Below are 13,026 nucleotides of genomic sequence, written 5' to 3'. Positions count from 1 at the left end.
AAGGAAGGAAGGAAGGAAGGAAGGAAGGAAGGAAGGAAGGAAGGAAGGAAGGAAGGAAGGAAGGAGCAGCTGTGATGAGTTGAGGTTCATACAGCATTGAGGAGGCTGCTGGTCTTGTTCAGCTCCACGCGATGAACTGCCAGCTCAGGCTGAAGGTTGCTTTGTTCCGTCAGCAGGTTCGTCTCCAGAACGCTGATCAGGTTGGAGCAGCTGGGAGCAGAGAGCACCTGGATCTACAGACACACAGAGGGTCTCCATGTCAGACTGTTTCACAGAGCTGCTGTGGGGCCTACAGGTAACCGCAGGCGGCTGTGCTGCACCTTGGGTAGGAAACAGGTGAGGAAGGAGTAGACCACGTTGTTGTTGAGAAACGTCCTCTCGTCCATCAGGATGCATTTGATGTACTCGCTGAAGGCGGGGTCTTCACACAGCAGTTTCACGCAGGTTTTAGCCATAACAGACTGAAAAAAGCAGAAAGATTCATTCATGTTTGCTGGAGTGAACTAGGATGACAATAAAGGCTGGCAGGCGTGTTCAGACGGACGCATCAGGGTACCTGTGACTGACACAGTTCTGTCCACAGTTTGGGGAAGAGTGCAAGATGAAGAGGGAGTCCTTCATACGCTATCAGCACGCCTGACAGGAAGAAAACACCAGGGTTAGACGCATCCACAGGGGCATATTTACCAGCGTTATAGCCACCCCCCGCGTACTCAGTTTGACGAGCGTGTCGGTAAACTTCTCGCAGTTGATGGCGACGCGACACAAGAGGTGGATGAACTGATGGTAGGACAGGAAGTAGTCCAGCAGCATCCTGTCGTACACCTCGTCTTTACCCTGAGGGACACAGAGCAAACCTACAGATCACTGCCAGCAAGAAGCTGCGATGGGACAGGAAGTGATGCAACAGCGGAGGCAGGCGTACCTTGCTGCTCTCCACCAACGAGGGCAGCAGACACATGTTGAGCTCCGGTCTGGGAGGCCGGATGTTGTTTTTGGCCCCCATCAGCTTGATGTTCTCTCGGCAGGGCAGGTAGGGGCCAAAAGACACTGCGACGCAGGAAGAGAGTTACGCAACATTATCATTTATAATCGACATAAAAATAAAAGCACAGAAGGGCTGATAAGTTTAAAATGTTTAGAAATCTAAACAAAATAAAAAAGCAACTCACTGGGGATGTTGCTGTGATGGTAGGTGCAATGGTTGTGCTGCAGGAACGGCACCAGGGTGTGCAGGAAGTCATGTGGACTCAGGAGCACCAGTTCCTTCAGAACATCTGGAGAAATAAAGGGACAGAAACGTAAATATAGAAACCATCACTATAAAAACAGATTGATTTTTAAATATCAGCTGAAAGAAAGATGGAAGAGTGACTGAAGGTTACCGAGGCAGATGTTCCGCAGCTCGGGGGGGCTGTAGGAGTTTAGGAGAGTCAGAAGCTTGTGTGCGAAGTCGATCCTCTCCTGCCACTGGATCAGAGCCTGCTTCACATCTGATAGAACCAGGAGAGAAATCAGATCTACTCTCAATTCATTACTCCCCAAAACACACAAGTGGGTCAGAAACAGCCGGCTGATCAACAATATAGAGAGAAGTTCAAAAATCTGATCAGGTGGAAACTATTCAGAGGAAACTTGTCTTGAATTAAAAAGCAGAAAATGGCTTCCTGTAACTTTACAAATACACACGCCTCGCTACACCTGTACCCTACACAACGCAGGACACACAATAAGGCTGAAAGGCGGCTGAAAAAATGTTCTCTATTTTTTTTAATCTCTTCCACTTGAGTTTGAGGTTGATCCTGCAGACCGGGTGGTTCATCCATTTGTTTTCCTGCGGTTCAATTTCCCTTGCGTTGACACGGAGTGGTTGCTGGTTTTAAAAGTTTCCTCATGGCAATGCAGGTGTTTTTTACTGAGACATTTGGTTTGGCTGAATAGATTCATTTTTCTGAGGGTACACAAGTTTGTGGCATGGGATTTGGTTTGTGAGGCAATAACGATATTTATATGCCTCTTCCTCAGATGAGCTGTCTGCGTCTGCCATGTCTTTGTTTGATACCTTTTGGTTTTCTTCTTCAGACTGATGTCTTGTCTGTTTTTTAAAAAAAATTCTCGCACGACTGGAGAATCCGTCCGAAGAGGGCAAAAAATCGTAGAGCGTATGCCCGGCTTAAAAGGACTGAGCTGACATATAGTTAACTTTAGCTGATAGCAAGAAGCCTAAATGCCTTATAGCTCTGATCCTTTTGGATTTAGGGACATGAGCTGCTTTGATGTTTCAGCTGAGGTAAGGATCTACATTTCTTAATGAAAAAGTACAAAAAAAAAATACTGCTGGCACGCCTGACTGTCTAATCATGCTAGTTGTGTGCGTTTCAATTATTAATCTTTTTCTTAAATTAAGAAAATAATAAAAATTAAACAAAAAATGCTGAGTAAATTGATTGTTTATAAAATTTGATGTTTAGCTGAAGTTCTGGTTGTGCTCATAAGAGATCAGAGATGTTATTTTTCTACAAATACAGATGTTTACAATAATAATTACAGATGTATCCTAAGACGACGAATAAATCAGGCATATACCCCATTTACGCTACCCTTGAAAAACCGTGCCGAGCTCAGTAACTGAGATAACTTATGGTGTGTTAATGGAAAGCAAACTGAAGTGAACCAAGCTAGACACAACCGGACCGAGATAACTGCAGACCAGTTGCAGAGGTGGGCTCGGTTCTCGGTTCTCTGATTTCAATAATGGCTTCAAAAGCCGAAGTACAGCAATAACAATCAAGCATAACTTTCTGAATGTGACGGGTGCCGCCATTTTGATCTGCTTGATTCCCTCCTTCTTCGTCTTCTTCTTCTTGTGTTTTATGGCGGTTGGCAAACAGCTTTTGGTGCATTACCGCCACCAACTGCTTGATTTCTTCCTTCAATACTGGCAGTAATACCGCAGATCGTCACTAGGAGGCGAGGAACCGAGATAGTGTGATGTGTAAACAGTTGTCGAACCGAGCTCCTCCTGGTTAACTGATCCGAGCTTGGACCGGTCTCGGCATGGATCGGTTTTTCAAGGGTAGTGTAAATGGGGTAATAGAAGGAGAAATTTATTCTGACTCCTCCTCTACGTCAACAGCTCTGACAGAAACTTGGACCCGGCTCCACCAGAACCAGTTGGAATGTTCTGCTGGAAGCTGCTGTAGCCAGCAGTGTAAACTGGGAGGAGGTCTGACCTTTGCGTTGCAGGTACGGCCGGGTGGACTTCAGGACGGACAGGAAGATGGAGAGCAGCTCCACCAGGTCTCCGGTCACGTGGCACGCCGTGGCCTCGTGGTACATCATGTGCAGCGTGTTGAAGGACTGAAGGGAGGGGAAACAAAAACACATCACTGTTTCTGACACAAGCAGAGTAAACCGGTTCTTTGTCATGATAAGCCCGGCTTTAGGAGATTAGTCTCTGTTCTAAAGGGTGGAAATTTAAAACGCCAACAGATGTAGAGTTAAGGTGGTCCTCAGCCTACCTCCGTCATGAGGATGAGGCCTCTGTTGAACACAACCAGGAGTCTGTCCTCGTCGTTCTCCAGCAGAACTCTGAAGGCACTGAAAAGAGAAGCAGGAAAAGGATTCAGAAGATGAGCCTCTTTACTCCGACTGGACGGCGTGTGAGTGAGGGCAGACCTGATGAGGGTGGTCCAGCAGGAGCGTCCGTCCAGGCAGCGCAGGTAGCAGCTGATGGTGGTCTTCTTAAACTGTTTGATGTCCTCCAGCTCCTCCTCCTTCATGTCAGGCCGCTGCGCCACGAAAAGCTGCATCAAGTTGAAGAGCTCCTCCACCGCCTGCAGGGGGCAGCACACGCTCAGACGCTCAGAGTGGCTTTGACCTTTCCTGCTTCCATCAAATCGTGACTTTTAAGTGATCAAAATAAACCAGATTGTGTTTGAATCTGAGCTATAAGACAAAACAGAAGCATCTAAAGATATTTTAATAGTTTTATATATAAATATAATAAATCAGGCAGCTTCACTCCAACTACAAATCAGCGGTTTATAAAACCAGACAGTCTCAACAGCTTAGAATGTTTCACGTACTACAAAATTATTTTAAAAAACAGAGCGAGTCAGTCAGTTTTTGCATCATATCCGTAGTTATCTGATTGAAGTGTTGTGAGAGCGATCAGTGAAGGACGTTCGCTGAATACTTTTCTATTTTTAGTTAACGGTGAAGTGAACGGATCAGTTTTTTAGTAATGAACGAGAGCGACGTTCACCCCGAGAGGAATGAGCGACACACTCAGCTCACGTTTATATTCAATTGATTACGATTCTTTTCATTGAATAATGTCAGGTTTTAAGGCACTTATTACAGCAACAGCTTGGCAGACCAGCATGTCTACTGCTAGTACTATTCTGCTCCAATCAGACTCCTCTGCTGGTGTTTCTGATGCCAGTTTAACAGAGTGCTTGGCATAGTTTGATCAACTAAGGCTACGTTCACACTGCAGACTGAAGTGACCCTAATCCGATTTTTTTGGCTAAATGCGACCTGGATCTGATCTTTTCATGCCAGTCTGAACAACAAAGATCTGATTTTTTTCTAAAGTGACCCAGGCAACTTGGCCATGTGGTTCTGAATCCGATACGAATCTTTTCAAATGCGACCTGTGTCTGAATGACCAGGTCGCTTTCATCCGACCTGAACGCCATTAAGACCCGACAAAGGTCGCTATTCTGGGTCTTGCTATTAAGAAGCGTCACGAAAAACAACAACCATGGCAGAAGATGATGCGGAGAGCAGTATTTATGTTTAACCACCTTTAAAAGATTGTGCTTTTATGGTTGGGAAAGATCGCTACATGCGCTCCAACACTACTATTGATCATTGGGGTCATTGATGATGCCACGGGCTCGGGACACGCAGCGCTGGGATGAAATGTCTTATATGGAGGGAAGAGGAGCCCCCATGATCCTCTCTGCTGTTCTCACATTCTTCCAGTCTGAGGCGCTGCAGCCTCCACACCACACAGTGAGACAGCTGGTCAGAACACTCTCTATGGTGCTTCTGGAGACGGTGGTGAGGATTGGTGGGGGCAGGTGGGCTCTCCTCATCCTCCACAGGAAGTACATGCGCTTTTGTGCCCTTTTGACCAGTGAGGTGGTGTTTACAGTCCAGGTGAGGGTATCTGCGATGTGCACTGCTGGCAAAACGTGTCTGTGATGTGTTCTTCCTGAAGTTGACGATGGTCTCCTTTGTTTTCTCCACATTCAAGAAAGCAGCACTCTGCATCTCCTTTCAGAGCTTCATTCAACATGCTACTATTAACGCAACAGCTAGCACTGAGGCAACTCTTTCACCAGGGAGCCATCTAGTTTTTCTGACTCACTATGTTTGCTCTGACGCTTGTTATCTGGTCAGACGTGGGCCGGTAAGAGAATTTTTTGCCGCACCCTGGCTGCTACAAGCTTGAATATCATCAACATATTTATGGCCGTGAAAGAAACACTAGCTAACAATGTTCCCACTCAGGATTTTAGCATGCATACAAAACAATTAACTGTTACGAATTAAAATCTATAGAATTGAAGAAAATTAACATGTTACAGTCCCAGCCATACCTTTTTTTTGTTTTTATAGCACTAGTGGTGCTTTTTTGGACAGTAGGCGAACAGGAAAGGGGGTATGAGAGTCATGACATGCTGCAGAGACAGCTGGAAAGGACCACAGGCCGGGTTTGAACCCAGGTCGACCGCGTCGAGGACTAAAGCCCCCATACGTGGGTTGTGTGCGCTAACCACTGCACCACAAAACTGAACTCAGTAGATTTTCCCCCCAATAAAACTGAAGGATTATTTTCCATCTACTCACCCCTGGATACTGGCTGGCGTGCGGCGTCAGGTTCTTGAAGGCCCACTGGATGTTCTGGTGCGACGCCAGTTGGCGGGTGAAGGCGGGCGACTGCTCGCAGCACATCCGCAGGATGCCGTAGTAGGCTGGCAGCATGCCTCGGTTAAACAGCACCACCTCCTGGTCGTCGTGGTCGGCCAAAATGTAGTTGAAGGCGATGTTCTTGGTGACTACCGGGTTCTGAACCACCAGCCTGACGTTCTCAGGACAGTCCACGCACACGTTGTACCAGAAGGACAGCAGCGCCTGCTTGTTGTGGTTGGTGGCGATGGCTGGCTCCGACAGCTTCGGCTGGAAAAGCAGAGAATGGAAGGAAAAAAAAACGACATGACTAAAGCATATCTCACGTTCATTAAAAGATATCAAAGGAATTTTGGGTTTTGATTAATTTCCACAGCAGACCAGATGTCCTGCTAGAGGAAAACCAACATGGCCGTACCTGGAAGAGGTTCCACAGATCCATGAAGTAACCGGAGAACATGAGCTTCTCAGTCTTGGAGATGAGGCAGTAGGTCATGAAGCTGAAATACTGCACCAGCTTGGTGGTGCCGTGAACGCTGGCGTCCACATACAGCTTGGCCCGACCCAGCAGTCCCAGCAGCAGGTTGTAGACCTGATGCAGCACCAAGGTGGTGTCGGGAGACAGCGGCAGCTCACGGGTGGGCAGGTGGAGGGAGCGCGTGGAGCGGAACATCTGGCGGAAGGAGTTGCTGGGGATGAGAGAGACCAGGAGGTACGCGGCGGCTGCAGGGAAGACGGAGAGATTCTGTTAAACTTCAGCTTAACTGCAGGATTAAACAGCTTCAGCGTCTCTGAGAGGCTGCTGGGGTTCCGTTATGTTTTAAAGAGCAGGTGTGGTTCTGCTCCGACAGCTTTAATCATCTGATTTTCTGCTTTGATTAACGCAGCAGCTTTCTCACATGTGCGAACTCGAGGGTAGTTGTGTGCCAGAAGGAAACGCTCCACCCAGCTCTCCATGTTCTGCAGCACCCAGCTGTGGGCCAGTTTGTTCCTGGGAGTTTGGACAGCCAGCCAGTCCAGACACTGGGACGGGTTGTACTCGATGACCTGTCAGGAAGCCAAGGGGACAAACATCAGTCCCTCACGCTGGTTTTTAAACACACTTTCTTAACAACATTAAAGAAAAACAAGCGTCCGCCAGAAGCCAGACATTAATGTATATCTTTATGCATCTCGACAAATCGGGCTGTTAACTCCTTGGAAGATGTGAAATAAACACAAAGATGTATTTATTGAACCTCATTGTTTTGGTTTTGAAACCATATAGATTTGAGTCAATTTTTTGGACGTCTGCATTGCTTATAAAAGAATTTAGTATCAAATAAATGTAATAAAAAATAGGGCTGGACGATAAATCGAATAAATTCGATTCGTTCATGTTTTTTTAAAGTCCACGACTTGAAATTTAGCTAAATCGTAAAATCGAGAACTTCTCTTCTTCTGCATTTTTTATTTGTGCATTTGCTTCCTTTCCTCCTCCTGCCTAACAGCATGCTGCACCATTTACTAAACGCCATGGCCGCTGCTCAATCTGAAGTTGTTTGAATCTATTTTGAAGAGAGAAAGTCCACCTGAAAAGGAACTCTTCAGTGCATTCAGTTCCTCCAGATTACCATCCTGCCGCTCAGACCCCCGTACATTGGCGCTGCTATGTCACTAGGAATCCAATTCAACAGCAGCCTATGGCCCGGTCGCCTCCTCGCGGTTTGCCATGGCGGCTAGAAGGCGTTTTTCATGTAGGTAATCCAAACTGGAGGCACCAGGATAATAAAAGCGAACAGGTTTTACCGGCAGATTTTGGCATTTTAAGTTATTTTAGGTGTTAATAAACTGTTTCAGAGTAGTGATCATAGCGCTCTGCATCATCAGTGCTGCCCGTCTTTCTGCCAGCTCCCAGATCAGCGATGCGCTGCAGACAGCATAAGCGTTCATTTTTTTTAAAGGCGTGGTTTCGTGGGGGCATCTAAAGGGACAGGCATGGTTGTTTATGTTCAAAGATATATCTTGCTGGAAAGTTTTTCCAAGATCTCATACAGCACCTTTAACAGCCACAGATGGCAAATCATACCGCCTTAAATATGCATTTTCCGGGCCTCTGACTTTTAACTTGATGACTAATTTGATGTGATAAAGCTTATAGTTAGGGTGGCTCAGGTTATCCTGAGCTATCTCTATAGTTATGCTGCTATAGGCTTAGACTGCTGGAGGACATAGGGACCCCTTTTTCATCACTCTGCTTCCTTCTATCTCTATTCTCCCACTCTGCAGAATCTGTTAGTTCAATCTCTAACGTTCTGCTCTCTCTGCTTTTCCTCAGAGTAGCTTTGCCTCGTCTGTTCCTGTTTGGCTGTGACGTCATCCTGGAGAGAAATATCAGCTGTGCTGCTGCCATCAACACCTTTATTTATAGAGGCTGAAGATCAGCTTGTTTTCCAGTGTAGTCCTGTTTCCCTGACTGTGACTAACTGGATGTGCTCTCTTCATCCTCTGACATGTGAGCTGGCTCGGAGCTCGTTTGCCTGGCTGTGTGTTTCCTGGACGGGGCCGCCTTCTACAGCTGCTTTTTCTATGTCTGCTTCTGTCTCCTTGAACCCCAGTCAGCCTCAGCAGATGGCCGCTCACACTGAGCCTGGTTCTGCTGGAGGTTTCTTCCTGTTAAAAGGGAGTTTTTCCTCTCCACTGTCGCTCCAAGCATGCTTAGTGTGAGGGATTGTATTTGAGTCAATGAGTCGATGCAATCAACTGGTTTTTCTTAGATAGAAAATTGAATCAATTTGACTGGATGATCTGGTTGAACTGTAAAGTGCCTTCAGATGACGTGTTGTTAATTTGGCGCTATAGAAATAAACTGAATTGAAAATTGAATTGAATTACTACCTCATCACTTCACCTATAAGAAGATTAAAGGCTCTGCATATGATGTTAGGCAAACGTAGGATACGAAAAGGAAACACTAGAATCCAGAGTTTATGCATTCTGCTTCTCAGTGTCTTCATGCTTTAGACACCGTGTTTCATGAAGCTCTGAGTTTTAAAACAAACTCAACATCTTTCACTCATGGCTTCCTGTATTCTTAGGTTGGTCGTTTTCCTCTTTCCTTTCAACATTAGATTCACAGGCATCCTTTAATTTATTAAACTATTACTAAGACTACTTCCTCATTTGATCTCACCTTTGCTGACTTATGTTCATTGACTCTTAACATTTACTTTGCAGCACAATCAGCCTGGAATCTGTTTAACCATGAACTGCTGTCTTTCTATTCCTTCAAGGATCTTCTAAACAATTTAGCACAAACAGATTCCATACGCCACTGTTTATACGGATTTAGAAGAGTGGGTTTCATCGACATATATCATTTATATTAGACTGTTTTTTCTGTAAATAACTTTTTAACTGTATTATTGTCAGAAGGCTCTTGTTAGAGATCTTTGATCTTAAAGCTATTATGGAGGATTTTTTAAAAGACCCGCCCCCTGCACTTGAATAATATGTTTAAAATGTGCTGTTCTCATAGCTCATACAAGCTTAACGGTGTCCAGATACATTCTGGGATATGTCTGCCTCATCTGAGGCCTTTCTTTTCTTCTCATACAGTTTGTAAACACTTTTTCAGCCATTTTCAAAGAACTGCGGTGAAGAAGTTGAGCTTCAATGACTGTCTGAAACCGTAGCTGATCCCAGCTATACAGGACGGACTTATGGAAACATATCACCAAAATGATTGATAATTAGAAGGACCACTTATTTAGATGATCCATCCGGAAATAAAAGATCGTCCTCTTAACCTTTAAAGATATTTATTCTGGTTTAAAAAAAGAAAATCGTGGATGATATAATGATAACAGCTGCCACTGTGTGATAAACCTAAAATAAAAACATGAAAAATTCAAGGACTTTAAAAGATGGTTGTATTTTGATGGCCTTCAAGCCGTCAAGCTTATTTTTTTGGCTCCTTATGCTTAGAACTGAATAATTTAAACTAAGGGAACGGCTCTCCATAAAACCTTTCAGAAAACCTTCATTGAAGGGAAGCTATAACATGAGCATGAAGCTGTTTAACCTAATTATTTTTACGCATGGTCAAATGTGTTTCTTTCTATTTTTATTTTTAATTTTGTTTGTTCAGTATGTTAGTTGAATAAAAGAAAATTAGCAAATTTTACAATAAAAAGAACAAATAAAAACTCATTTGGGTTACAAACCTCCCAGATTCTCTGGAGGATGTAGGAGGCGAAGGAGGGCATCCCCGGGGGTCCGCCTGCAAACTCCATCAACATTGTTAGCAGCTTGAAGAACGGATTGGCAGCCTGAAGGAAGACAGGGTATGATGTAAGCGGGATGGTAATAAAATAAAAATAAAGAAATCGGGTTAAACTGCTTCTGTTTTTTGATTTTTGGAGAATGTGAGCTTCCTTATCAACAACCATTACCTCAGGGGTGAGTTTGGCGATGGAGGTGAAAAGCATCGACACAATCTAAGGAGAAAAGATTTATTATTGCTCAATCATTAAAATAAAGAAAACAACTATGGCTGCTACAAAAACTGAACTGATTCTACAAAAAAAAAAAACCTACGTGTTCAGCCAGACGGTTGTTATAGCGACAAAGGCTGAAGATGAGGTTGCAGGTCTGTCTGATGTTGATGCCGTCTCGGATGTGCTGGAACAGGAAGGGGAAGCCTTTCCCTCCGGTCAGAGCCGCCATGTCGCTCTGGGACAGAGTCAGGTGTCTGTGTGGATAGATTCACAGAAAGACGTGAATCCCTTCGTACCAAAAAGAAGGAAATCTGCTGCACCGGATCTGCAGCAGGGAGCCGTACCTCTCAGAGCGAGACTGCTCCACCAGCAGAGCGATGAGCGCAATCATTTTCTCCAGAGCAGCCGGACGGTACTTCTCCTCCGCTAAAGACAGGATGTCCTCCTCTTCGTCCTCCTCCTCTGCCTCCTCCTCTGACAGCACCTCCACCTGAGGCTGAGGAACAGCACAGCCCCGTTAGACAACATTAGCATCACCTGCTTGTTGTGGATTTTCTCTTAGGATTGAAACGTCACCTATCTGTTTCTAGACTTACGTTTTCAGGCCCTTTGGTCCCCATGTAGAAGTGCACCATGATTGAGATGGCTTGTAGTGACAAGAGGAACTGACTCTGTCGACACGGGAAGAAAGGAAACCCGGAACTGAGCTTTTAGATCTTTAAAGGATCACAATCACCCGATTCTTCCTGCTGTGAGCTGGCTATTAGTAGTCCCATTTACACTACCCTTTTGAAACCGTGCCGAGATCGGTCTGAGCACGTTAACCGAGATAACTGGTGACTGTAAATGTACGCAGAACTGAACCAGACCGTCCCAGACACGACCGAACAGCGCTAAAGTTCGTCAGTAGGTCTCGGCGCGGTTCAGTTCTGGCTCGATTCTCAGATAAAGAATGCATGAGCAGACAGCGTCACCTCCTTACAGTCAGCCTACGTAATCAGGAAATTTAAGACATTTATAAAAATACTAGCTTCCCTACCGTGCTACAAGATTTCCATTGATAATTCTGCTTAGCAGGTTGATGAACCTCAACTTCTGTCATTGCTTTCTGCGTCTGTAAGACCTGAGTAGACTATTGTTTGTCGTATCCACTTCCCAAGTAAATTTACCAAAGGCAGCCTTCTTCGCCTGACTCAAACTTCCTGAATGTTACGAGCGCCGCCATGTTGGTTTGCTTGTTTACCTCTAGAGAGCAGTAGTACCATAGATCACCACTAGGAGGCGAGGAACTGTGCTAGCGTGGAGTGTAAACTGTTGTAAGGAACAGAGCTCGGCACAAATGGGTTTTCAGAGGGTAGTGTAAAATTCCATCATTTTACAAACTAAAGGATCCATTAAAAGGATTCGTAAAATCATTATTACAGAACTATGATCTAAGCAGCTTTAGAAATGTCGACCCAGATTCTCCTATTTTTACGAGGTTTGCCTGCTTGAATAGCTGAATTAGCTCAAAAAAATATTCAGTCACTGATTTAAACCAGCTGCCCTGAGGAAGATGAGTTATTTGCCATCCGGCTGGACAGCTAGAACAGGCTAGAATAAAACAGACCTCCTCCTCTCCCATCTTGGCGAACTCGTAGAGAAAGGCGAAGTACTCGGTCAGGTGTTTGCTGTGAGGCTTCACGCCGTGCTCCATGATGGACAGGAGGGTCTTGACAAACCGAGTGACACAGGATCGACTTCCGATGTCCTCCACGGGGCCGTCCATGTCATCCGACCTGAACGGGATGCACAGCACAGCTGGTCAGTACAAAATGACATCAGAAACGCCAGAAACCACTGAGTAGAAAAGTTAATACACTTGTAGAGCTTTAATGTTGTAGAAACAAAGAGCTTTTTAAAAACATTTAATGTTAAAACACCCGATGACGCTTAAAGAATCCAGAGTCAAGGGGGTGAGGGATCGTACCCGTCCTCCATTCCAGGCTGCAGGTAGAGGTGGGCGTGAACGGGCCTCAGTCTCTGGATGACATGAATACACAACCTCTGGAACATCTGGAACAAAAAGACAGATTTGTTGTTGTTGTTTTTTTTTAACTCTAGAAACACATTTCTCTCTTGCAGCATCTTAAACTTCTTATTAAGGAAATAAGGATAATCCTGTTTTGGTTACAACTGGTTTTAACCAGGAGTGATGTGTCCTCTAGAGAGTTGGGTTAATTACCAGTTAGACTGGAAACAAACAAATGGTTTAAGGCTTTTACAGCAGCTCAGGAAATCTAGATAGAATTCTTGTTCCCGCCAGTAGTTATTAGAGATGCACCGATCCAATATCATTATCGGTATTGGTCCCGATATTGAAGAAAAAAAAATTTGATAAATTGGCCCAATTCATAGAAAGGCTCAGTCTATTTCTATAATAAATTGAAATTAGTTCAAAATCTTTTCCACAGCAGGAAGGTTTAATCCTTTATGAGGATCTGTCTGTGATTCAATAAATAAATCAGTTTGATCCCTTAGAGGTGAGTATTTGTTTCCAGGAGGCAGTGTTGCCAACTCCTCAGTAAGGAAAGCAGCTATTGGCTGTGCTAAAAGTCGCTAAATGACGTCATCGCCTAATTTGCAT

General features: G+C 44.8%; 1 protein-coding gene across 3 annotated transcripts in view; it reads right to left on the bottom strand.

Moving 5' to 3' along the window:
- Nucleotides 1-13,026, bottom strand: part of usp34 (ubiquitin specific peptidase 34) — a 91,825-nt gene that overhangs the window by 3,409 nt on the left and 75,390 nt on the right. For all 3 annotated transcript variants that reach the window (XM_015380951.1, XM_015380952.1, XM_015380954.1), the window contains exons 57-76: nucleotides 12,370-12,455; nucleotides 12,010-12,178; nucleotides 10,997-11,071; nucleotides 10,745-10,896; nucleotides 10,501-10,654; nucleotides 10,356-10,400; nucleotides 10,128-10,232; nucleotides 6,822-6,969; nucleotides 6,341-6,645; nucleotides 5,863-6,192; nucleotides 3,679-3,836; nucleotides 3,522-3,600; nucleotides 3,234-3,360; nucleotides 1,386-1,493; nucleotides 1,173-1,277; nucleotides 926-1,050; nucleotides 714-837; nucleotides 557-636; nucleotides 321-461; nucleotides 93-233 (exon numbers count right to left, since the gene is read on the bottom strand). In XM_015380951.1, coding sequence (XP_015236437.1) covers nucleotides 93-233; nucleotides 321-461; nucleotides 557-636; nucleotides 714-837; nucleotides 926-1,050; nucleotides 1,173-1,277; nucleotides 1,386-1,493; nucleotides 3,234-3,360; nucleotides 3,522-3,600; nucleotides 3,679-3,836; nucleotides 5,863-6,192; nucleotides 6,341-6,645; nucleotides 6,822-6,969; nucleotides 10,128-10,232; nucleotides 10,356-10,400; nucleotides 10,501-10,654; nucleotides 10,745-10,896; nucleotides 10,997-11,071; nucleotides 12,010-12,178; nucleotides 12,370-12,455 — 2,757 coding nt within the window. The remainder of the gene's footprint in view (nucleotides 1-92; nucleotides 234-320; nucleotides 462-556; nucleotides 637-713; nucleotides 838-925; nucleotides 1,051-1,172; nucleotides 1,278-1,385; nucleotides 1,494-3,233; nucleotides 3,361-3,521; nucleotides 3,601-3,678; nucleotides 3,837-5,862; nucleotides 6,193-6,340; nucleotides 6,646-6,821; nucleotides 6,970-10,127; nucleotides 10,233-10,355; nucleotides 10,401-10,500; nucleotides 10,655-10,744; nucleotides 10,897-10,996; nucleotides 11,072-12,009; nucleotides 12,179-12,369; nucleotides 12,456-13,026) is intronic.

The sequence above is a fragment of the Cyprinodon variegatus genome, unplaced genomic scaffold, assembly GCF_000732505.1.
Source record: "Cyprinodon variegatus isolate N-32 unplaced genomic scaffold, C_variegatus-1.0 Scaffold225, whole genome shotgun sequence".
Classification (NCBI taxonomy): domain Eukaryota; kingdom Metazoa; phylum Chordata; class Actinopteri; order Cyprinodontiformes; family Cyprinodontidae; genus Cyprinodon; species Cyprinodon variegatus.
Note: the sequence above shows the minus strand (reverse complement) of the source record. Positions and strands in the feature narration are given on the sequence as shown.